Below are 26,085 nucleotides of genomic sequence, written 5' to 3'. Positions count from 1 at the left end.
CTTCTCGGGTGTTACTCTGTAAAGCCCCCGTGCGGGCTGAACAAAGGTATCAGTTCCGGTTTTAGTTTTAGTTTTTTGTTTGTTTAGGACAACAGCACATATCACTGTAAAACAAAACATTCATCTGTGAGCCTTTAGTAATTTTCTTTCATAAAACCTCAGTGTTAGATGGGTGCCAGGTGTGCATTTGTACACACTGATCACCTACAACTTTAAAATCAGGCTCATTTGTTACTATGTACTTAACCCTCCTAAAGGGATGATTCTTTACAAGTAACACTGAAATCATTTACTGCCAGTTGTGCACAACATTATAATGTAATGGAGCATTTCCATCCATCCATCCATCCATCCATCATCTATACCCGCTTATTCCTAACCAGGGTCACAGGGATCAGCTGGAGCCTATCCCAGCTCTCTTTGGGTGAAAGGCAGGGGTCCACCCTGGACAGGTCACCAGTCCATCACAGGGCCACATAGAGACACACAACCACACACACTCACACTCACTCCTATGGGCAATTTAGAGTCACCAATCAACCTGACATACATGTTTTTGGACTGTGGGAGGAAACCAGAGTACCTGGAGAAAACCCACACAAGCACAGGGAGAACATGCAGACTCCACACAGAAAGACCCCTGATGGGTTTCAAACCAGGAACCTTCTTGCTGTGAGGCAACAGTGCTAACCACTAATCCACCGTGCTGTTGAGTATTCCATATACTCATAATTAAAGCAATTATATTGCTGCAAAGAAGAAATTTAAAGGCAGTACAAAAGTCAAATAAAGGTCATTTTATTTGTTGAAGACAAAAAAACAAACATTTGAACATAACATTGTTAATGAAAGTTATTCATGCTAATAATGAAGTTACAGTGGTCCGATAAAAATAGAGACATGTAGAGACATTTGTGTTGTTCACTGCGCTACAGTCCTGCCCCAGTACAGCCGTGAGCATCACTTTGTGTCAGAGGAGAAGTCAGTGTGTGCGCTGCCCGACATGTCTGCTGTTGCTGCTCAGCAGTTTGGGATATCCTGTACCGAGCGAGTGTCCGCGTCTGACCACCACCAGCTCCATCTGACACTGGTCAATGTTGACCAGCACTGTAGTGCTCCTCTCTCTGCTCATGAGGAAGACAATGGTGAAGACTGCCATCTCAAACTCAGGGCTGGTCCCGATGAAGATGCTGCCAACGGGCTTCACCACACCATGCCAGCTGAACTGGAGGTTCAAAATGTGGTCGTCTCGATCAGGCTGTGGACGGAAACACATCAAACTCAATTTATCAAAAACAGGAGTAAAGTTAGACACACGTGGACAAAGATTTTATTCTAAAGACATTTTTTGATGTTCTGACTGCTACACTTACTAAGTCATGCTCCCTGGCCTTGTATCCTTTGTAGTCTAAGTGCCTGTTTTTTTCTTGCAAGTAGAACTGGATCCAGTTGTGAAAACCAATGAGTTCTGGTCCAGATCTGGTCTCTCCAACAAATACATGCTCAAATCCACTGGAATCCAGGCTGCGAAGTGATTTTGTTTAAAAATACCCCACAAAATAAAATATTACTCCAAAAGGACAATGTGATAGTTTTGCACAGTTGCAGTAAAGCCACTGATTGCTTTCTGTACACACAGGTTTAGTGATGAATCTGATAAATTCAGTATCTCACCCCGTGTTTCTCTGTCTGTGGTAAAGGTGGAACCAGATCAAGTTCAGCTGACTCTTAAACAGCCTCAGGTTAGAGCTGGATTGTCCTTTGCTCACCAGGTACTTATGAGCCCGCTGGGGAGAAATCACATATATGACGTGTCCAATGCAAACCAGATTCTGGTGCGAGATTCTCTCATCATAAAGGACAGATCACATTAATGAAATGAGACAAGGCAGCTTAGCTCTATGGTGTTGACCCAACACAGTTTTAAAATCTATTATTCTCCTAACTATTAAACTATTTATTCAACCAAAGAGAAAATTCTTAATGTATAAAAATACTTAGATTTTATATATGCTGCATTAAAATAATACTCAAAGCTACATTAAATTTAATTATTTTCACTAATGAAAACCAATGCACACAATAAAATTGTGACAAGTGGACACATATTAAGAATTTTTAGTGTCAAATTAACAGAGAGTTGATTTAACACTGGTGATTTTGCTGTGAGAAGCCTTTATATCAAAGTAGTTGTATATAACATTTGTCCTGAAGTAAACTACAGTCATCTAATCAGGCGGCCCTTCTTCCAAACACAAGTACTGCATGTCCACATTTTTCCAGGGATCCTCTGTGGAGAGGCCAACTCTGCATTCCACAGCTGCAGACAGATGTTTTTCCTTCACTAACATGATGAAGCTTGTGTTCTGTGCTGGAAGAGGCAAAAGTCCTTGTGCAGCTGCTGGAAAACAACAAACTGGAAACTAAACATGGGGAAACTAAATAACTAATGATATTGTTATAAATTATCTTCTCACCCCGAGGAGCCTAAGACATGTTCATTGTGCAGCAGGAAAGAGAAACTGAGCTCAGTGCAGCTGGTTGTGAAGTGTCAGATGTACCTTCATTACTTCTGTCTCTAAGACGGCGTCAAGGAAGAGATTGATCTCGGTCAGCTCCTCTGTTGTAACTTGCTCTGTGACGCCTGTGTACCGCTCAAAGTTGTCCAGGAGTTTCATGAACCCTACAGAAATCCCATTAAGGCAAATGACCTCCCGTTCAAGGGTCAGCAAGTGAGCAACTGTTTCTGTTTGTTGCAGAGACACTTACGTGCAAAAGTGGTTATGTTCTTCAGTCTGTTCTCATTAACGTTGGAGAACAGTGGCTGTAAGGCGTGATCCTGTACAACATGGCTTCCCTGGCTCACAAAACTGGCTCTGCCCTGCACAGTCAAACACAGAAAATTAATACAACAGAAAGTACGTGTTGTGTGAATATGAACATACTCCATACCTGAACAGAGACATTATAGTCAATCCCAGGCTTCATGCGGTTCACATCCAACCTCCACAGTTCATTGAAAATATTGGATAGTTCCTGATTTACAGCTGGTCTGTTAGTGAAAATTAATTTAATCAAAATACTGACAAACAAAAAAACACAGTTACTTATGAGAAGTTTTTCAAACAGGCTTCTGTACCTTAATGCATTCAGTCCAGTGAGAAAGACTGCAAGAAGGACCAAGACTCCACAAAACCTGTACATCACATTTTGGCATATTTTCAATAACTATATTAATATTGAGAAAAAGTTTGGTTCTTCTAAATTTTAGTAATTAGTCCATAGTGCAAAAAAACATAAACTCAACTTTCTTACAGGCAGTGTTATAAAATGCAGCACTATAGATTAACTGAGCGTGTCCAGATTAAATAAAATAGTTTTTAGACTAATGTCAATGTGAAAATTATAAATCCATACCTTGCCAACATGATACTTCCACTCCTTCACCTCGGACTACAGCAGAGCGTTTACTTGTCTGATTCACTACAGGTCCGGTCTCCACCAGGCACTTCATAGCCTAAATGGGCTGGACCATGTCCATCAACACAACTCCGTTGAGCAGATCTGGACAAGAACACCCCTCTTTGCCTTCCCTGGTTGTATCGCATCGCATATTTTAGTTGCACAGACACCAGAGGGCGCTGTATCCCAGAGACCAAGTTTTGTATGTCAATCTGATCCCTTGAAAATGCAAAGTCCCACTGGTATCAGTCAGATCTGTTTCTGTTGTGTTGGCACATTTACTCTGAGAGTATGGACCATGGTACAAAACTCCATAGTAACTATAATGTCACATGTGAAGGACACCTGGTTTTTCTGTAATTATTTTGCTTAGTCTCAGTTTCTCAAACTTTTAATAATGAAATATTGAAATTAAAATGTTAACTGTAGTTACCACTGGGCTGTTTGTCAGGGTTCTTCCTAGAGGTTACCCAGAGCAGATGTTTTCCAAACAACTGGTCACCATGATCAGAGTTGAGCGATGATATAAACAAAGAAGACTGATATTCACAGCTTAAGTATGTAGTAAAGAATTCAGAATTAAACAGGTGGCTTAACTCTTTAATGACCATGTTTTTAGGACACTTGGTTTGCTTGTCATTATTCAGCATTGACAGTAACAGCTTTTCCCACAACTCTCATTGTGTCCATTTTAATAAACCGATTTAAATTACTTTATTGATCATATTGGATAAATGTAAAAAAAAACAAACAAAAACCTCACCTTCTTAGGTATGGTCGAGTGCTGCATTACAAAATTCTTACTTTGAGACATATGTGAATATGCTACAACACTTTCCCAAAAAATCCAATAAAATCAATTCATAGTTCACATAAAATGACAAGCTCAAATATGGATGTGTTGATTTCAATATCATGCACTGATATCCATTAGGGCTTGTACTGTATGATATGTAATGGCATGCAGAGTATTACGGTTGAATGAAAACCTGTTAAATCTTCAGAGCAGGATAAAATATAAGAATTATTTCATTAGCAGGGTTTAGTTTTGCAGTAAACATAGCAGCTGTTTTGGTGTTATTACCTTACGCTAACTTATACGAAGTCCATGTGTTTTTTTCTCAATGTTTCTACAGTCTGAAGGCCATTTCCAAAAACATATATTAAATCTATATTGGCATATTCTAGATGTCATCTTTCTGCTAGTTGACACTTTGGTTCTGTCCTAAAAAGAAAGACACCAGTACTAAAGAAGTCTAGTGGTGCTGCCCTAAATGTTCCCTCCAACATCAGACCATGGTAAAAGAGATAAAAACAGAAAAATCTAAACACTGTTAATACTTTTGGCTCATCTCTGGATGTAACACTAAAAAGAAATGTGAGCGCATTCTTGGGGTTTGTTGGGACAAGTCTGCATGCAAGTGGAGAGGGTTGGCACAGAGTTTCATTCACAGCAGGACCAGGTCTCACGGTGCTGACAGTCTCATGCGTTGGAGTCATTATCTGTTACGCTGGGATTCGGTGAATTGGATATCTCTTTGAAGAATTCATCATCTTTCAGCATGCTCTGGTAAAAGCCACAAAACACAAATCAAAATTTAAAGCTTATGAAATAATGGCATGAACAAGAACAATGTTCAATGTGGCCTGGTCAATATTTAGATTCTTACCGTTAGATTTTGAATACCCTCAGAGAAAGCTCCGATCTGTCTCACAGTTCCCTCTGAGTCCTCCATCTGTAACCAGAGAAACAGCTTTCAAACTAAGAATACAGACCGAATTCTCCTATTTAATACGAAAAGAGTCATGTTTTTCCCGTAAGACACGCACACAAGATTTCAGTTGTACTGCAAAAATGTTACAACACTGTTAATGAGAAGAGGTTTATAATTTGATGCTCACCTGTTCTAGTCTGTCCAGGTCGTCCTCGTAGATCTGGAGCTCGAAGCCTTTCTGGAAGCTTCTTCCCTTTGGCATCTCCACATCCATGGGACACACATACTCCTCAGTCTCCTCCTGCTTTTTCTTCCTTAAATTACCAAAGTTACCAAACGACAGTTTCTTTGGCTGGTATGAATCAGGAAAGAGAAGATAGAAACAGTTTTATATATAAAATTTATATATCTATATATATGTGTATATACAGATATATAAATATAAAGAACAGATGACATCCCCATCATGGTTTATTTTAAAAACTATAATCTTTTAAGTAAATTTAAACATTATTATATCATAGAATAAAATCAAATTACATTTAAAAAATGTTATGAATGTTTGACATACATATTGTTTCCTGAATGGTAAAACTATGCGGGCAACTATTCAGAAGATGAGATATCTGTCACTAATGACCAGTTCATACCTTGACCTTGGTGGTGGCAGTAAGCAGAGTGTAATCTGGGTTTTCAAGACACTCCTGTTTGAGCTGCTGGGCCTCTGAGCCAATGAGCAGGCTGAAATGAGTGGCGAGGTGGCGACGCAGCAGAGTCTTGTTGGGGGGAATGTTCAGCAGCAATGCCATGGTCTCCACATTAAACCGTGGCTCCAGAACCTGATGAAAGAGACATGTTAGACATAGACACCTTTAGGGACAATTATTTCCCAGGAAGACTCCGGTCTGTCTCACCATCAGCCCCCCGTGGACACCACTTCCTCTTAAGTTGGGAGCGTATTCAGCGAGGTCTACGGACCGCAGCCACTCCATCACCCTGTGGTTGGTCCACTGGGAAATCTCAGCTGGAGAAATGTTGCTCTGTGGAGACATAGCACAGAAAAAGCAGAGAGTATGTCTGCATACTGCTCTATTTTACAAAATGTTAATTCTCAACTGACTGCTAAGGTAACACACCTCGTCAGATGGCCTACGACGCAAGCAGTTGGGCTCATAGTTGTTCAGTCGGAGCACTTGTATAGCTCTCTTGATGCTGAGGTGATGCAAGACACTTCCCACCTTGAGAGAAAGTAGGTCATCCTAAACGACAGAGTAAGACATCAGCGATTTATTGTAAAATTCAAAAAATGAAGAAAAAACTGTTCTGTTGAAGCTGGGATTGTGTTTATTATTAAATAACATAAAAATATTTAAGTGCTTCTCTGGCACTGAACCCTCTTAAAATAAATCACAGGTTCAACTGAGCCCGAGGCTTCAGCTTTGTCAGTGGTTACCACAGAGGGTGAGATCAGGCCATGTCCACTGGAGCTCAGACTCTCTGTGCAATAATAGTAATATGAGGTGACACTGCAGTCATCACACCTACTCATCCACAGGGTCTGTGGGGGAGTACATCTTTTGTCATCACTCACCACTGTCATGTAATGCAGCATGCGACCATCTACTCTCCCTTCATCAAACTGTGTCTTGTACTGAGGCAGACCGATGTCATCCAGCCATCCTGAGAGGAGGAAAAAAAAGAAAAAAAAAAGAACCATGTGAAGGAAGGAAACTTAAAAAAATAAAAGTTCCTTTAACCAACAGCCCATTTGTAACAAGACTCATATCTTGGACTGGCAGCTGGCACTCACTTGTCACCCAGTTGTAGTCCAGCTTTCCCTTATTATTCTCCTCTTCTGAGCCAAGGGCCTGTAGAGCCAGCTGCAGCTTCTTTCTGTGCAGCGGGTGTTTGATGCCCATCTCCTAAACGTTTACAAGAGAAGTGAGGATTACAAAGAATAGTAAATTCAACACAAGCCTGCTGTGCTTGCCTGCCAGCTTCAGTCATCTGCTTCCTCTCACCCTCTCCAGGTCCTGCTGTGAGGCCTGTAGCAGCGTCTGTCCGGAGGATATCCAAACACGAGCCATGTTCACGTAAAGGCCAAGACCCTGGTCCTGCAGCCAGTCACACACCTGATCCTTTGACCAGCGTGCAAAGGGAGCATCAACATCACTAAGTAAAAAAAAAAAAAGATATGCAGGGACACCACTGTAATAAACAGTCACAAACAGATACAAGTTGTGAGAATTGTGAGATACAATACAGGCATTTGATGTCCTTGTTATCCTGGCTGCTCTGTCAAAAATCCCGGTATTACATTTTCACTATAGGCCAGACTTTCACAATGGGGAAACATTGTGAGTCTCATTATTCAGGCTGAATGCACAGACTTACTTGTTGACTCGCTGAAAGTCACAAGACCAGCCCAGTCTGGGTCCTGCTGTGGCTCGAACTCCACCCCTCTTGAATTCCACCTCTGGTAGGTTGTCATCCAGGTTAAACGTGGTAGACTGACTTCTTTTTAGCCTTGCAAACAGGACATTCAAGTCTAAATACTAAACATTGTGTCACAAATTACACAAATCTCCATTATGATAAAATTATTTGCACACTATTCATGCTTAAAGTTGAAGATGAAAGCATTACATTATTTTATTAAAGTTAATTTAATCAAGAGGTCATAATTCTCATGTAATTTACTACTTACTTTCCAAAGAGTTTCTTGATTCCTTTGGATTTTTTCCTGCTCTCTGGAGTTGTAGGGAGTGTGTGGGTGCTGTCGCTGTTGGCTGACCTCTGAGGCAGTCCGGCTAGATCCAGATGGTCAGTGCCTTGTCGCTCTGTTTCAGCTGTACAAGCAAATGCCCATAGAACGTCATATGCATCACGAACATCAGTGTAGGAGACATGCACATATTTGAGGAGAAAGAGTTGCTGCTGCATGGGACCACAAAACATTCAGACACATGACGACTCTAAGACCTCGACAGACTGAGAAGAGTCATGGCAGTGGATCAGATATCCATCAGAGTGGATCGTCAAGATACCCAATCTAGTATACATGCATCAGACACAGCTGATGTCTGAGACTGGAATACAACTGTTTAATTTTATTAAATATGAAAGGAAATTTATTAGTTTATTTGTTTTAGACTTTTAGTGAAGAGCATTCAAGATCATTTGGAATGATAATCCAGATGAATACATTTGTGTTTGGGGAAGGCTGTGATGGAAACAAAGGAGTGTAAACAAATACATGCAGGCACACAGGCAAATCAACATGATAGACTGGCTGTATGTTGGGCAGAGCATTTGTGCAACAATGTGAGGCAACAAAGGTGTGGCTGTTAAAGCACTGCAGCTACTGAAACATGAAATGATAAATATATGGATGAATGAATTGTGTCTTTGGAGAACTACTGCAACCCTGCAATGACCTATGGTCTATACTGTACCTAGCATAGGCGCACTCGCACTCCGGCTGCGGTCTTCATGTGTTGCAAAGCACACATAACACACGACAGGGTCCAACAAAAAACAAAACAAAAAGGACAAGACAGAGGGCAGAAATTATGATTGAAATAACAACAGGGATTGAAAGGGGTAGAAAACACAGATATGAGTATATACAGTATACACACACACACACACACAAACACATACACAGAGTTTGAAGGGTAATCAACAGTACCAAAACATATCAAATGAGTGTGGGCTGCAAATTATGGTGTTGGTCCAGAGAGTTTATTCTATGGGTGTGTCTTAAAAAATAAAAAGTTGTCCACAGTGGAGGAAAAGCTTCTGAGAAAATCTGACTCTCCAGTAAACAGTAAATTCCAATTACTGCCACTCACAGTAACATTAAATACATGCTGATTCACCTTGTGGGTGTAACTCCTTATCCAGCCACTGAATCATGTGGTTTGCTCTTACCAAGGTTGGGAGTGCTGTTCGTCTTCTTCCCCCCGCGGATCTTGAAGAAACCCTTTCTAAATGATGATCGGGCCTTTCTTGAGCCAAAGCTGTCATCCTCTGTGGTGACAGGCAAGGTGGCAGAAGGACCAATGGGTGGCTTTTCACTCAGCTTATACATTTCTTCACTTGTATTCTGAAAAACAAACAAAAATACATTACTCATAGACAGCATCTATATTTCCAAATGATACAGGACGACGTTCTGGTAAAGTAAATTCTAATGTTTTACCTTAAGAAAAAGGCTGTATGTATTCATAACAAATCTCATAAAACAGCACTTAGATATAACAATTCCCCCTATTTTACCTTTTCATTATTGCTCCTATCAAGGATGTCCTGGCTGTCAGTCTTTATGGTGTCCTGGCTGCAATGACAAACCATAGAAATTGCTGTGTATTTGAGATAGTAACCTTGTCTCACATGGTCAAGAGAAGCAACTTTATGAGGCTACAGGATACAAACTGTACTTACACACTGTTCTCATGCGTAAATTGGAGAGAGCTTATCGACACACTAACATCCCATTTGCGGCAAGTATGTTTTTGCAATAATACAGTAAAAAGTTAAACACCGATTCTATTAGGTTTGACATTTTATCTTTTATATTCATTCATGAAAACCAGCTGGGGCACAGAAAATACTAACTCAAGAAATAAACGTAAGAAAAAGCACCGGCTTTTCAAAAAAAAAAAAAAAAAAAAAAAAAAAGCACTGGCTGAATCCTACTGGTTGACTGACTGAATTAAAGAATGTAAATGGACAAGGTCGTCTTCTAGTTTACCTTTCTACTTCTGTTGGTGTGGCCCCCTCAGTAAGGCCAGCTCTTCCTGAGATCTGTTCTGTGTCTGAAGGACATGGTACACGCAAAAGCTCTTCACTCAGTCCATTGAAGCTTTCCAGCTAAACAAAGATCACAAAGACAAAAAAAAAAAAAAAAGTTTAAAAGCTCAAATTGTACACTGCCCAAAAACATTAAGTTAAATATTCTCCTGTGGCCTTGAAAACACAGGAGTCTAAATTTACCCACATGCTCAGAGAACTGACAGGATTAAGTGGATGTGGAGCCCTTCGGCTCTTTTCAAAAATGTGAAATGTTAGTGAGCTATTACTGTTTCACAGACCATTTCAATGAGATTTGAAAATGCTTAAGAGCAAAAAGTTAGGAACCGTTACCACTAAAAATAATGTGAGGTTCCCAATAAAGACTTTTTAAAAATAGTATACTGTACATTTTTAAAACACTGAAATTGCTTGCTAAATGTATTCATGCTTTATTGTATTATTTACTTTTCCAATGAAGTATATGAGTTATATTAAGATGCAAACATTTGTAACATTACATTATATTGTGCTTTGCAAACCTCATCTGGGCTCTTCCTCTTCAGCTGTTCAACATCTGTAACGTCATTCTTTTCTGAATCCCCAGACATAGCGTTGACTGACAAGAATGCATTGGATCCATCACCCCGACTCTCAACATGCTCGTTATCTCTGGATTTCTCTGGAGTCAAAAATAAATAAATAAAATAAATTTTGACATGTAACATTTAAGCTTAAGGCTCTTAGCAGATCTTCCATTTGGCATTAATTAAACCATCTCAAATCTCTGAAAAAGAGACAAAAAGATTAGCTGAGAAGACTAACTACTGGCACTAACTACTGACTTATTGTCTGGCACAGGTTTCAAATGTAGCTCATCTTATCACACCAAAAAGGGCGGTTTTCAAAGGAGTCACTACTCTCAGCCACTTACATTTACCTAGTTTTTCCTGTGGTGGATTACGGTTCTAACTTTAGCTTCAAGTCTATGCAAGATGAATTTCATATTACACTGAAACAATGGCTGGAAATGCCATTATAACACCTGTGATATATAATGAAAACAGCCTAGCACTAAATTGAAATGCATACAATGGCCCACAGAGTTTTAAGCCAGGTTTTTAGGTGCAGATGTGATGTGTTCTGCCGGAAATGTGTGTGCTATATCTGTCAATCAGTCACAGCAGGCTGGAGTCAGAGCTTCTGTGCATCTCTTCTGAGCTTAGTGATCAAGCACTTCTCTGAAATGCATCAATAAGCTCTGCTTCACCTGTAGGGGGTTCTTTGACATTCAGTACCAAGTAAAGTCCGGTTATGACTGCATAACCAGCTGCTGGATTATACAATAAGATGCTGAATACATGCAGTAGTTGTAAACTCAATGAAAATCACAGGGATAATCTGCACAACGTCACTTTCTTACTACATCTGCTCCAATGTATAAGAAATTGACTAAACCATGCAAAAGAAAAAAGTACTTCTTTATATCTGACATTAAATTAATATTATTCATCCACTCTGACAGAAGAAATGTCTCACCTTTTTTCCCTTGTACAGACATCACCATATCTTGAACTTTCTTATACCGTAGCAGTGACTGCTTTAGTTCCTCAATCTTACGATCCTGCAAACAAAATGGAAATTAAAATGAACAACAAAAGAATTAAATCACTTGCTATGATACATAAATTGCAACTTCCCAGATGTACCTTTTCCTCATTGGCTGCCATCAATGACTCAACTGCCTTTTTCATTCTCTGCACTTCCACGTCTAGGCAGAAAAAAAAAAAAAACAGATTAGAAGCACAGAACTGTAGCGCTCAGGGTGTGAAGTGTGAGAAAGGTAAAAGTGGGGATGGATGATGAGCCTAAACACCAACTGGAGGATTCAATGTATTCATACAATACAGGCTGAAATATTACTGTAATTCCAGTGAGATTACAGCCACATAAGTTGTTTTTAACAATCCTTCAAATTGATGCACCATATCATGTGAACAAGGACATATTTACTGTGGTGATGCATTTTCACTTTTCAGAACAGACAAGGGTTTGTGATTAGTCAACCCTCAATATCTTCTATTATTCAAGCGTTTTCCCACAGTTTTATTATTTCTAAGTACTCCAAAACAAAAGGGGCTTCAATATGTTCTCTTAGCAAGAACACACTGGCCAATGCTTTTAAACTTGTTTGAAATTTTATTTAAAAGCATACTGAGGGAGTGTGTGAACTGAGTGGAAAATGAAAATGAAAGACCACTGATGGGAGAAAACACACAGGAAGACAGGTACTTACAACAAAGATACTAACACATGACACTGAACATGATAATATTAATGGTTAGCAAGGTGCATAAACATATTTACACACACACACACAAGTTGTTGGTGTGAGCAACAAAGTTGAGAGGAGTTTGGGGAGAGATACTGAGGGTATAGGATAGGATTACTGTTGGAGGACATGAGGTAGAAATTGAGATGAGTGAGCAGCATGGCTGGTATTGACAAACACTACTGTTCATTCCTCATTCCTGCTGAAAACACAAAGCAGACATTCATTGTTGTAGTTCCAGGTTGGGCATGAAAAACAGTGATCAGGGCTTTTAGGTGACCTTGGGTGTGTTCAGTTCGACATCTGTGAAAGCTAGCAGTTTAACAGACATGTAGTGCTCTGTGGGCAGGTATTAGCACTCTGATAACAGTTATGATGGACAAGCAGAGTTCAGATGGCTCATGCTCGTTCATGCAAACAGGGGCTAAGATGGATGCAGTAATGAAGTGCAGTAAACACAAACATAAAAAACCCCCTTACGTTTTTCTTTCAGCCTCTTTTTAAGAGTTTCATCTGGATGAGAGACTAAACAGGACAAAGAATTATGAAACAAACACTGGTTGTTTGCAGATTCTGACTTTGTGTAGGACTTAACCAAGTGCTTTGCTACTTACACACTGGTATTACCATTCAAGCATATTACGTAAAGCTGTGTTTTAACTGTCTTTCTCACCTCTCTCAGAGTGATCTGCACTGCTCGAGGTGATGGCTTTGAAGCCTGTCTCATCCTGTAATCTCCTCATCTCTCCATCTTTGCCCTCCAGCTGCCTCCTCAGTAACGTCAGCTCCTCCTGTTCAGAGGACAACAGTGTGGGTATTCCCTCCATATAGGCACCACCTCCCCCATCACAACACAACACTTCAAACAACCCACAACACTAAGGTTAATAGATGCTGATGAGGCATACAGGAACGCAGTCTACTCCCGGTCTGAAGGACAAAATGCATGAGGTGGGTGGTAAACAGTGATATCTGGGAGGGCAGACGTAATACTGTAACAGACATGGGTCAGTAAAAAAAAAAAAAAAAAACTAGATACTGAAGTGAGAGAAATAGGAATCAAGCAAAGAGATTTAAATAATATTGTGTACACAAAATGGAGAGAAGAATAGATTATAATAAAGGAAATCAGTGGAATGAGCATAAAGAGAAACAGAAATTGAAACAGAAATAGAACCTTTGTCAAATAATACAATAAACCTGTGGTTTGAAAAGTTTGCCTAAATTGGTGCCTTAAATTGGCATAGCAGACAGGAAGAAATCGTAATTTTCACACTTAACTTTTTGTATTTGACTGTTGCACACTTTAGTATATTAATGTATTTAATTGTTTTTGAGGGGAAAAAAAAGTAACTTCATTTTGCAAAAAGGGCTGCAAACCAGATTTAATTATTTTTCTCCCATGAAGGGAAAAAAAAAAAAAAAAACAGGAGCCAAAGGGAGAGGTCAAAAACCATAATCATACGGCAAGCACAAAAACCATCCTTAGAAAAGCCAACCTTCATAGCCTGGAGTTTGTGCTCCTTCCTCTGTTTCTCATACTGCATCTGGCCCATTTTGATTTTCAGGCTAGAAAGCTTGGCCATTAGCGACTAGCAGTAAAGAGACAAACCAAGGAAGAAAGAAAATACAGATGCAAGGAATGAAAGAGGTCAGGAAGGTCGAATACTCTAGATTTAAAGATAAAGATACTTGCATAAAAGCTCAATAAAAATAATTTAACACTCTATAGACACCAAGAGATGCTATGGATCAAAGGTCATAATTATAAATACATAAATCCAAAGCCTTAAAAACAATCATTAAGCTATTTGCAGCAGAATAAATCATAAATAAAGTGAGTAAATAATTGCAGCTGTTAATATAGGTAGACAAAGCATTAATCTGATGTCGATTTGACTTGACTAATACTTATGAATGGAAAGTGTATACAAGAGTTAGGGCGTCCCACAAAGTGGATGTTGGCATGAATGTTTCTCTCCATATCATAAAAGGGAGAAATATTTGATATTAGGTGAAAGAAAGCTGGAGAAAACAGCTCCTGAAGACAGAGATGTTAGTCAAGAAAAGATGTTCATATAAACACTGGGAGTGTGCAAACTCCCCTCTTAAAACTCACCTTTGTGCATTTCAGTTTCTTTTCATACTGTTGTTTTTCACTCTCCAGGTCTGTCAATCTGTATCGTAGTTTGTTAATTTCAAGAATCAAATCCTGGAAGTACAAATTCACAGAATGGTACTTCATGAGCAAGCGAACCTAAAATAATGTTAAAAATTAACATTTACTTCCAAAAACATATTTGAATTTACTGCACCCTTTAAATCAGATTTGCACAACAATTAAAGATCTGGTGCCAAAATGCGATTGTGCAGATGCCTCTATTTCTTCTCAATTAGCAGATGATTTTCCAGTATTACTGTATTTAAAAGGATTGAATTCCTTGTAGAGTAAATGTTTCAGAACAGCAGAAGTGAGGAAAAAGAAAAATGAGAGGAAGCTTTAGAAAAGTGATTTATTATTGTGAGGGACCATAACATAATTTGTCTGAAAGCTTTTCAAGTATTCTGGATGGTTTCTTTAGGAACAGACAGATCCCCATTTCTACTAAACAAATGATTAACATTTTAATGTTTGCAAAGTCTCTAACCAAAGGGGAATAACTTCAAATTCTGTGAAAAACAGACAAAGACCCCACAGTTTTTATCTATAACAGCAGCAAACAAAGCAGGTATACATCCCTTGAATAGTTCAGTGAATGTTGACATTTCATTGTGGTGCTAAAACATTTTTCTGACTTTTTACACCTACTCAACACACTGCTGCTTTGAGACTGACAATAAAATAAAAAGTCCTGCTCCCACACAGGTGTCAGAAAGCAAGACTGAGTGTTTGTTGGGGGTGGTTGGACAGTCTGTGTCTATTTGAACTGAGGCAACCAAGTAAGGAACAAAGAATTAGCTCACATACCTCACTATCCTGAAATCTGTCATCAAAGTCAAGTCTATCCTTCTCTATGGTATTTAGCTTCAGCTTTAGGTTGGAGACTTCAGACATCAGCTCAAGCTTCTGGGTCTCAAGTGCACTTCTGCACAGTAGCTCCTACAATGATTAATGAAGGATGTTACAAAAAATTTTGTCAGTCAAAGTTTTGTCAAAAGTTAGTGACCTTCATGATGCCCTATGCACAGCTCTCAATACTAAATGGCTCTGAATCTTATGTACATATGATTTGACATGAGATCTGTTACAGGTGAAAAACACACACACCTGCTGCAGCATCTCCTCAGTTGCATTGAGTTTCTCTCTGTGCTCGTCCAAACATAAATCCAGGTCCCGTATCTTCTCTCCCTGAGCCTCCACCTGGTCTGTCAGTACACTCACCTGGATAAGCCAACATATTATTGCGTTTTAAAAATGATGTCTTTATGCATATGTAGTGTAAGTATACAGTGTTGTGTTGGTTTAATGTGGCACTAAGAAATTATCTTTGCACTGCTGCATGGGTACCTGAAGCACCAGAGACTCCTTATCACTTTCTAGTCTGGAAAGCCTTTCCTGGTAGTGGTCACCCCCAACCAGAGAGATGTGCCCATTAGACTTCAGGGACAAAAGAAAACATGGATTAGACAAAGAATCCTAAGGCAAACTGTTGGTTTTGCCTCATTCTAAGTGCAGACACAGGTAAGTGGCGCAGGTGAGTTGCACAGGACCAGTCATGCAGAAAGCAATGAGAGTTTCTGTGATCTCAGATGAAATACTTTACATCAAAGCATGACTAACTAAACTTCTTAACCCTGCACAAGCAAAAACCTTACAAGGCCAAGAAGAAGGCTCACATTCAGACTGCTGCACAAAGAGCGACTTACAGCATTACACAAAAGCTCTGGCATTTATTTGGCCTACAGCCCATTACTCTCCCAAACACCACTCTGGTTCCCAAGAAGTCAGCGTGTTTCTTGCAGCACATTGGCTGTGACATTGACAACACCAGCATTTCATCTTGCATTCCAAGGAAACTCAGCAAAAAGGCAACAGTCATGTTTTCACTTAGCAAACAAGCTGGCTGTCTACTTGCACAGAGGACAGTTTGCCCATACTTGTGTGCAGTCACACAAAGTGAGCTTAATCAGCAGCACACCAGATGTACTAAAGCTTGTTTGGAGCACATTCTGTCCAGCCATTACAGACAAAAACTCTTCCATGCTTACATAACGTAAACCTATTCCAACAATGGAACTGCTTCTTATGGAAATATAGTCAGGGTGAATCTCAAAGCGTCCAGAAGCTTTAAATAAATAAATAAATAAATAAAAGACTGCCATCTGCAGATTAAATATGAAGTCACTGTCACGCAATACCAACAATGAGCCCTATATTTTACACCCTTTATGTCTAGAAAAGCCAGAGAACAAGCCACACAGAGTCTCAGGCAGTATTCATTTGTCTTTCCTGCATGCAAGACTCTCACCAGGTGACCATGGAGCCACTCGACAAGACTGTCAGCCGTTGAGTCAGGGATCTGGCAGCGCAGGCTCTCCCTTTCCTCTGTGTCCATCAACTCCAGGACACTCCTCAGGTCTTCCAAAAGGTGAAGTGCTCGTAGGCTACCCATGAAAGGAGACGTGGGCGACTGGCAATCAAACAACCCATTGGAGTAGTCCATAGCCTTGGAGCCTTAGGGAAAGAAGCACAACAGCCACATTAAAGAAGGTATAATTCAATGAAGACACAGATGTACCATCTCATACTTCACTAATTATTACTACTCATAATAATAATATGGTACTTGTAGTTTGGACTAAAGCAAATTATCCTTATCATTCCAGTTATATGGAGACAATTTATGCCACATCAAAGTCCTCTACAACACACCATTATGGGAAATGTTATGGGTTGTGTTGTGTATCAGTGAAGACGAAACACTGACAAACCTAAAGCTCCTAACATCACACTGAAGCTATCACCTCTGCAACAAACCATAACAAGATACCAAACTCTTGTCAACGTTGACTCAACCTTGGTGAGTTATACTGTATCAGACTTTGTTGTGTTACACTATGACACAGCCGTAAAAGTTAGAAACACAGCCATCACTGCTTTTAATGTTTTCAGTCAGAATAAACTTTCATGCTTTAATGCTGCAGGAGAACCCTACCTGCTATAATTCCATCCATCTGCTCCAGGGCAGCTGCTAACATGTCGCTGGCATCAGACATCATCTTCAGTCCCTGATAAGCCTGGGAAAAAAGGAAACATTTTATAGATGGCACTTTATTTTGATAACCAACATTTTACTCGATGTAGTATATTTAGTTTTTTTTGAAAACAGTGGATTATGGATGAAAATAGAAAAAAAAGTATAATAAAGTACATAAAATCAGTCCAAAAATGAAATGAATTTAAAAATATAACATGTAACTTTATTGTGACTAACAACACGGCCGGCTGACAGACTGATAACAGTTTAGTTTACTGAATATCTGATGCTTTGCTTGAGATGTGAACGTCAACACTGTAGGTAGAGGACCAATCAAGCAAACCAGTTACAGCGGTTTATGTTTCTGGGCAAATAAAGTGCAGTGATGTTGGCATTAAGCATGTCATTACCAAAGGTTCCCACCCAGGAATTAGGCTGTAACTTCAATACAACTTCCACAGTGCTCTATGCCTAAAAAAGGACATTGCCTGGTAAAACAGCATGCTTGTATGATGGGTTTGGCTGTGTAGAAACACATACACTAAGACACCCAGGAAAAGCAACCTATCTAAAAGGTTACATGGTAATCCGGGGTCTGTGGTAGCTATAGAAATGACAGAAAAACAACTGAAAGAAATTTATCTGAGTCCTACTGGGCTGTTTCTACCTTCTTGAGCTTTTGGCTGCACAGATCTTTTGTAAATTCTGTCAGAGCAACAATGAATAATGCAGCTCAGAATCAGACCATTTACTTAAAATACTGGCACGATGGATGTCCTTCCAATAGGACACTGGACACTCTGTTTGGACCTCAGTGAAGATACATTTTAGTGTCCTAGTCTGGGATATCTGCCCAAAAAACACAGCAGTCCCTTTCTCTCTGAATGTTTAATCAAAAGGCTCTGCTGTATATTCATGCATGTACAAACACGCATGCAGAGGCACTCATCTGCACACACGCATACACACACACATCTTTTCCTTTAATCAGCTGTCTCATATCCTGGGAGTGCCCAACACTGGGACGTAGCACCATTTTCAATGTTTATGGAAACCACCCGCAGACCTTACACTGTTATTTTAGCATTCCTGTGGTCACAATTTCCATTATGTGTAAAATGTACTTCAACATTAGCAGCGTCACAACACACTGTAAGCTAAGACATGACAGGAACCACAATGCCATCGGTGAGATCCAGTCAACGGCCAAGTGGGTTTCAACAAATGTCTACCTAAAAATACTTCAGGCTATCTACAGTAACTATATGGCCCAGTTCTAATACATTAAGAACAATTAGCTATCTATTATCAAAATAGCAACTGATTATTTTATATTCTGTCATCAAATAATCAGTTGACTAATAGCTCAAAACCAGAAATAATGGCAAAACAGTGTGAAACTATACAATGCTTTTACTTTTCCAACAGAGTCGCATTTTTCTTAATTCAAGTCCATAGTACAGCACATTAAGGAGCGACCTTGGTTACTGTGACATATTGAAGAATTTATCCATCCTAGGGTGGATCCACTGGGAAAAAACTAATAAGGACAGGAACCAACTACAGGCAGCTCGACACTCCAACAACAGATGTAATAACATACACTACTAGTCAAAGGTAGCAAGCCGCCTAGTGGGCCACTTTTGGTCACAGCTTCTTGTTCAGCTTCAGCTTCTTCAGTGCTTGCTCATAAGGGAATTGTTGGGTTTTTAGTTTTAGTTTTTGTAAAGTGCCTTGAGATGATTTGTATTGTGATTTGGCGCTATACAAATAAAATTGAATTGAATGGAATTGAATTGAATTGAAAAGTTTGGACAAATCGATCTCAATGTTTTTTTTCTATATTCTTATTGTTTTCAAGATTGTAAATTAATACTCAAGATATTGGAATTTTGACAGAACAAATATGGAATTGACTAGCAACCAAAAACATGTAAAATAACCCAGAATATGTTATATATTTTTATTTCTGAAAAGTAGCCACCTTTTGCTTCAATGAAGGCTTTGTGCACTCTTAGTCACCTGAAATGGTTTTCCAAAAATCTTGAAGTTCCCAAAGGTGCTGAGTACTTGTTGGCTGCTTTTCCTTCACGCTCCAGTCCACTTCACCACAAACCAACTGGATTCAGATAGGGTGACTGAGAAGGCTAGGCCATCTGATGGAGCACTCAATCACTCTCTCACATAACCGAGAGGAGTGTTTGTTGTCATTGTCCTGTTGGAAAACAAATAAGTGCAGACCAGATGGGATGGCATATTGCTGCAAAATGCCGTGGTAGCCATGCTGGTTATTGTGCCCTCAATTTTAACTAAAGCACCAACAGTGTCACCAGCAAAGCACCCATCACACCTCCTCTTCCTCTTCACAGAGGGAACCACATATTCAGGAACCGTCCATTCACCCTCTCTGTGTCTAACAAAGACAGGGCAGTTAGAACCAAAAATCTCAAATTTGGACTCATCAGACCAGTTTTACACTGATTTAATGTCAACTTCTTGTGTTTCCTGCCTCAAGCAAGTCTCTTTGGCTTGTTTTTCCATAATAATGGTTTCTTTGCTGCAATTTTACCATGAAGGCCTGACTCATGTAGTCTATTGTGGATGTTAAAATATGTCTGCCACTTGAACCACAAGAAGCATTTCTGTGGAACGTAATCTGAGGTGGTGTAAATTGGCGGTTTCTGAGGCTGGTAATTCCAATAAACTTATCCTCTGCAACAGGGGTAACTCTTGGACTTCCTTTCCCAGGAGAGTGCTCTTCTGACCTAGTCTCATCATAGCATTTGATGGTTATGTTCGACTGCACTTTGGGAAACATTCACAATTCTTGTGATTCTTCAAATGGCCTGACTTTCATCTCTTTAAGTATTAATGGACTGTTTTTTAATCTTTATTTAACAGAGTACTTCTTGCCATAATATGGATTTGTACAGCAGTTGTAGTAGCACTAATAGGCCCATTGACTCTGTATCCACCTTTCCTTGGCACAAGACCCTCTGTCTAGAGGGTCTAAAGCAGGGGTATTCAACTAAAATTTAAAAAGGTCCAGTTAGAGAAAATTTCTTGAAGCAAAGGTCCGGAAGATCATAATGTCTAACTAGTTAGTGTGATATGTATTTAAGTAGCCTAGTAGTTTTATCAACATCTGCATGTAATCAATACCTGACTGTCAAATCAAATGAATTCATAATCTTTATGTTGTGTCTCATAATGGCGTTTCACATTGGCACTAAGTGCCACGGTTTCTGAACATATGAGACACTGGTTTAGTGTTCCCAGTGGGAAGTATGAACATAAATGAGTCTGTCCATTCCAGATTAAATGCTCTATTTTCGCTGTCCACTTTTCTTTTTTTAGTGGGCGCCATTTGTTCCTTATTTTTCCTCTCTTTCTCCGTCTCACTCGCCTGTTTCTCTCCCTTTGTTTTCTACATGTATCGCCTTTTTTCATTTTCTTTGTACTATCTTTTCATGTGTAACTTGCCTCTAGCGCTGTTTACACTGTAGAGTCGTAATGTTTACCGCCTGGAATGCACAGACTTGATTGGCTGAGTGGTATCACGTGGGATGGCTCAACTCGCATGCAATTGGTCTGTGCGTTTCCACTACCGTAAAGTCTAAAAAAAGCCGGTGGAAATAAAAACGCCCGGTTAGGTTTTAAATCATAACCTTCTGTTTTGGCTGTAGGTACAGGTCCGTATGGGGCAGCTTTTGGGTCCGCACCCGGACCGCGGTCCGCCTGTTAGTGAAAACCATTTCAGGTGACTACCTGCAGAGAACACAATGAGTGTGCAAAGGTGCCATCAAAGCTAAATGAAGCTACTTTGGACAATCTAAAATAAACAGTCCAGAATATGTTTTATAACACTACATAATTCCATAGGTGGTCTTTCATAGTTTAGCTACCTTCGGTATTAATGTACAATGTTATATAATAATTAATAATAAAGAAAAATAACCAAAGAGGAAGGTGCGCCCAAACTTTTGACTGGAAGTGTATATCCCATTGTGAACAGCAGACAACACAGACAAGAGTTTGGATCATGATAACTCAAACTGGAACCAAGGCCTGCAGGGCATCCCCCTCAAAAACCTGAGTCAGCTTTTCTCTCAAAGCAGAAAAGAAAACATGGGGAAGGTTAACACATGGTTTTAACCAAACACAGTTCAGACACAGCAGGCCAATACCTGACATGCTCCTTGGAAACCTGCTGTCAATGTGTCAGTCAGTTGTAAACAAGTGCAAAGACCCTGCCTAAGCACTTCCATGATTTCAGCCTGAGTACAGGGGGCACAGGGACCAACACAAAGCATAACGTGCTTACCTACCATGCATTCACAAGCTTGTTTCTCTAACCTTTGCCACTATTGCCCAGAGTTTCAGTGGTTACCCAATATTCTCATATTTTTATGAATTAAAAGACAATCTAGGAGAGCAGTTGCTGTACCAGCATTAGAGTATTAAAGTAAGTATTTCATATGTGCAAGCCTGCTGTCAAGCGAGACATCTCAAAAATCCCAACGGGCAAACATCCTTCCCAAAAACAAAGTCTCACTGTCTGCCCTTCTATAAGCACCACTTACACCAAGACACACACAGATGACTTTTGTTCATGGTAGTGGGTTATTTTGTCTGAAAGGCAACGCTACAGTACACACAGTATGTCTAACACTCACCTGCATACTCATTTTAGACCCCGAGAGCCTAAAAACAAAACCAGTGAGGGAAAAACAACATTCAGAAAGTAATCTTGCCCGCCAGTGAAAACAGCCATATGCTAAAACTAATGGAGGTCAGCAGGACGAACCAAAGTAATGTTATTTTATATATATATATATATATATATATATATATATATATGTATCAGTCAGCTCAAGTTCCTTGAGGCATGGAGCACCATCACAACTCATCTTCAATGGTTACCTTATGAAGAGCATAGGTACAATTTTTTTTCAAAAGAGAGAAAATGGTGCAATTGGTGCCTCATGTGACTATTAAAGTATGCAACATACAGAAAACAAAATAAAAGCCTCAGGGTCATCTGTGTCTGAGGAGAGAAAGGGTTTACAGCAGCCATGAAGTGACTTTACAGCCTGCATTGAGAAGAGCTGCAAGGAGGGTAAAGAGGGTTCATGGAGGGAGGAATTTACAATCCAGGCATAAACCATACAGCTGTTTACTTTAGTGTTCCTTTTTCAGCTAGATAGCATAGAGAAAGTGTGTACCAATTTCTGTGGATAGATCCAAGTCTCACCACATAATGACACTTTTAATGTTTTGAGTCATGCAGGCTTGGACCTACTCTTTACCTTCACACAATGTTTCCATAAGAAAAGCTTAATTCTGGCCTGCAAACCTCATCCTCTGTTACTTTACACAGTGAATACCCTATTCAGCAACGTAAAACCTAGAAAATGATGAGCAGTAACAAGCATATAAAGGTTTTGTTTTGGCATCATCTACCATAGATGCATCTGGGTACTAACCATATGCAGTGTACCATTCGCAGGATGCTTAACCGATTCATAAGCAAAGTCTTTGCTGTGATTTAATCTCGTGACAGGGCTAATATTATTGCCTCCAAGTTTAAGGATGCATGAAATGAAGCAGTGAAGTTAGAAGTCTGTGTGTTCAGTGATTCACTAGGTACAAACACAGTGGAGGCATTCATCAGCTGTCTGCGGGGCACTCCTCTGGAATAGCCTGCAGCTATTTTCGACCTAGGTGAGCAGGCAGAATACATCATCACTAATTTTATAAGACCAAACAACGAGGCGTATAGAAAAACGAGAGGTTGGTGTTAAGTTAAACAAATCCTTTTTTCTTTAGACCAACTGGAACTAAAAACAATAAATCCATTTGTTTACATTTGTGATGCAGTGTAAAGAAACTGAAGAGAAGATGAAAATGTAGTTTTTGAAATGAAGAGCTTCTTTTTCTGTGTTCTTAGACATGAAACAAAGATGACAGCTGCAATTCTTTGAAGATGGATACCAGTACATTGTTTTCATATTACTCAGAAGTGCACTGCTTCAACATCAACTTGGCTTCAACGTTTTTCATCACTGAATGTGTAGCCCATGTAAATCAAACTATAACTTAAGATATACACTAAGTTATTGTTTTGCTGTGAACAGCTTCACTGCAAGTCAGTAAAATTACTGATTTAGTTAAATCTGTTCTGTTCTTCCTGAGCAAATTCCCAGCATATTTGGCACAGTAAAGGTAGGAAGAGGTTGTCACGAAGAACCCTAGAGGTTACTTAAAAGCTGAACAATAGTTACAGATGGAAATAAGGGAAAAAACTATAATTAAATCACAAAAAAACACCTGATTTGAGTAAGCTAATTTAAATTGCTATGGCACAATGCTTCTTGCAGAACGACCAAAATGACCGAACACCTGGTGACTATCTGGTTCTTAGACAGCTCTGTTCTTGTGGTACTGGTTCGGTTCACCGTGGCCATTTGATCCGGTACCTCCAGTAAATCGTGTGTGAGGCCAGCACCACCTCAAGACAACACAGTTTAAGTATCCTCCACGCAAAACAGCGGCCTCGGGCAAGCAACTTTAAACAGTGTCTGGCAGAGTCTGGAGCGGTGGCAAAGTCGTAAACTGGTACTGGTACTTTGTGACTCCAGAAGCCTCCAGACAACGGTTTGATTAACGGACGAGACGCCATCGTCGTGAGGCTTGAAAAATAAACTGGAATTCCATATAAACCAGTTAGCTAACACTCAACGAAGCGTAAACATTTGTTTTCTGTCCAGCAAGTGAAATAAAAGCGAAATTCAGCGTCGTGAGGAAACTCGAAACAATCTAAAAGTAACTTTTAATGTCCCGGGACTGATTAAAAAACATTCAGCATCGTGCAAAAAAACTAAGAAGTGACTGCTAATAAACGTTACTACGGCGAGAAAACGGGCAACAGCCGTTTGTCTCGACTGGACTTTAGCAACTCCTTAACCGAAGTTAGTGGAAAAAAAAAAATCTTAGAAAAAACATCCACAAACTCACTTACCGAAACTCTGCTCGATTGGATTTTCAAAAATCTGCGTTAGTGGTTTATAATGAGTCCACGGTGCTTTGTTGTTGAAGTTCTCCGTGCCCACCAGTGCCTCCCCCGTCCGTCCACATCGTTACGCCATGATGCCGAAGTGACAGGGTCCCTGGAAAGGCTGTGACGTCACAGCTGGAAAATCCCGCCCTGAACCGGGAGTCCTGGTGCATTCACTGTACGACGGAAGAGATGGGACACAAGAGCTTCCTTGTTTTTGTTTATTTTAATTATTTATTCTTCAATATTTAATTTAGGCAAATTTCAGAATACATTAACATAGAAATATCATACATGTACTGTATAAGACTTTAAAAAAGAAATTAAAAATAATATTTCAAAAAATAAACACAAACAACCACTTATCTGGATTACCTGGATCAGGTGTGTTCAGTCCATTAGAATCTGGAAGATACCATCTTAGATGACGGTGGAAGTGAGGGAAGACAACGTGAAATGGTATCCCCCAGCTTCTGATTGGCTGAACACACCTGATCCAGGTAATGAACAGGGAAGGGCAGGGACAGTAGCCCTCGAGGACCAGGATGGGCCAGCACAGGAGGAGCAGCTCCTCAGGACAGCTGTGCACCTCCATTTAAAGGAAACAGGACACTCTTTTGAAGACAGTGATGTACATATTTTGGACAGAGAAGATAGATGGTCTGAGAGAGGGGTCAGAGAAGCTACATTTGTTCAAGTGGAAAAACCCTCCCTTAACCTGTCTTCAGTCTACCAGGCTGCCCTTTCATCCGTTCCCAGGAAATTTAGGAACACATCAAATGTCTTCCAGGGATTCAAATTCAAAATTCAAATTCAAATATTATTTGTCACATACACAGTATGATATGCAGTGAAATGCTTGCACCACTGTCCATGACCTCAGTTAACATACACATAACAATTTAGGTAAAATTAAATGAGATGAAAAGAATAAAACTAAAAATAAATTAAAAAAAATAACAATAACAAATGTGCCAAATATATAAGATAAAATAAACTGAATTTGCAATTGCAATTATAACTTTGCAAATATATGGATAAGATAAAAATAAAATAAAATAAAAAGAGGACACAGACAGATCACGAGTCCACCATTAGATCCTAACGACCCTCACCTGAGCTCACTTCTATTGTTCACCTAAGGAGCCTATTCAGACCAGGTGTGAAGTCAAACCAACTCAGGAGTGTGGGTCTAATGACTCTCACCTGATTTACATAGCTCACCTAATGAGCCTATGGGACTAGGGGTGGAGTGAAACCAACCTGAAGGATAAGTTGGAGGTTCCAGACCAGTTTTCTCTCAGACTGATGAAGCTACTTGGATGAGTAGTGAAACGTTTTGACCTAAAAACTAGAAACTAAACTCCAATTGTCCCATGACTCAACCTCTCAATAGGCATAAGTATTTACATTATAGCAAAAAGAAAATGAACACATCTTTACATTTCATTCCGCTTTTAAAAAAATAATTTTATATTTTCAGTTTTTCCACTCTTTTTGGTGTGAATGAGTGATAAGGATTGAATA

At 39.6% G+C, this 26,085-nt stretch overlaps 2 protein-coding genes across 13 annotated transcripts; both read right to left on the bottom strand.

The window, feature by feature from the left end:
* Positions 1-782: 782 nt before the first annotated feature.
* On the bottom strand, positions 783-3,572 carry endouc (endonuclease, polyU-specific C). The gene is made up of 8 exons (XM_026311552.1): positions 3,418-3,572; positions 3,140-3,196; positions 2,953-3,052; positions 2,770-2,881; positions 2,562-2,683; positions 1,675-1,787; positions 1,374-1,524; positions 783-1,258 (listed from the first exon to the last, which is right to left on the bottom strand). The coding sequence occupies exons 1-8, from the start codon at positions 3,426-3,428 to the stop codon at positions 983-985; spliced, it is 942 nt and encodes a 313-aa protein (XP_026167337.1). The 5' UTR covers positions 3,429-3,572; the 3' UTR covers positions 783-982.
* A 469-nt stretch (positions 3,573-4,041) lies between these two features.
* On the bottom strand, positions 4,042-24,665 carry ppfibp1b (PPFIA binding protein 1b). 12 transcript variants are annotated; one of them, XM_026311652.1, is made up of 30 exons: positions 24,523-24,663; positions 22,178-22,205; positions 19,524-19,716; positions 17,460-17,541; positions 16,773-16,978; positions 15,812-15,901; positions 15,572-15,685; positions 15,272-15,403; positions 14,423-14,515; positions 13,803-13,895; positions 12,977-13,094; positions 12,784-12,828; positions 11,681-11,742; positions 11,511-11,595; positions 10,514-10,653; positions 9,934-10,052; positions 9,459-9,516; positions 9,111-9,285; positions 8,633-8,665; positions 7,885-8,026; positions 7,572-7,703; positions 7,199-7,349; positions 6,988-7,099; positions 6,769-6,857; positions 6,314-6,436; positions 6,092-6,217; positions 5,828-6,016; positions 5,365-5,529; positions 5,133-5,198; positions 4,042-5,029 (listed from the first exon to the last, which is right to left on the bottom strand). In XM_026311652.1, the coding sequence occupies exons 4-30, from the start codon at positions 17,521-17,523 to the stop codon at positions 4,946-4,948; spliced, it is 3,006 nt and encodes a 1,001-aa protein (XP_026167437.1). In that variant the 5' UTR covers positions 17,524-17,541; positions 19,524-19,716; positions 22,178-22,205; positions 24,523-24,663; the 3' UTR covers positions 4,042-4,945. The 12 variants fall into 12 exon arrangements, with proteins under 12 accessions (XP_026167437.1, XP_026167435.1, XP_026167438.1 ...); XM_026311650.1 differs by lacking the exon at positions 19,524-19,716 and having other exon boundaries at positions 24,523-24,665; XM_026311653.1 differs by lacking the exon at positions 22,178-22,205 and having other exon boundaries at positions 24,523-24,665.
* Between the last annotated feature and the right edge of the window lie 1,420 nt (positions 24,666-26,085).

This window comes from Mastacembelus armatus, chromosome 6 (assembly GCF_900324485.2).
Source record: "Mastacembelus armatus chromosome 6, fMasArm1.2, whole genome shotgun sequence".
NCBI lineage: Eukaryota > Metazoa > Chordata > Actinopteri > Synbranchiformes > Mastacembelidae > Mastacembelus > Mastacembelus armatus.
This window is presented reverse-complemented; position numbering and strand designations above follow the sequence as displayed.

Bases quoted from the DNA above. Each gene is read 5' to 3' on its own strand.
- endouc (XM_026311552.1), bottom strand. The intron at 2,684-2,769 runs GTAAGTGTCTCT...GGATTTCTGTAG, and splicing joins GAACATAACCACTTTTGCAC to GGTTCATGAAACTCCTGGAC. The intron at 1,788-2,561 runs GTACATCTGACA...ATTTCTCCCCAG, and splicing joins TAGAGACAGAAGTAATGAAG to CGGGCTCATAAGTACCTGGT.
- ppfibp1b (XM_026311650.1), bottom strand. The intron at 10,654-11,510 runs GTGAGACATTTC...TTTTGACTCCAG, and splicing joins GTCTGTACAAGGGAAAAAAG to AGAAATCCAGAGATAACGAG. The intron at 7,350-7,571 runs GTAAGTCTGTGC...TTTTTTACTTAG, and splicing joins GACTTTCAGCGAGTCAACAA to TGATGTTGATGCTCCCTTTG.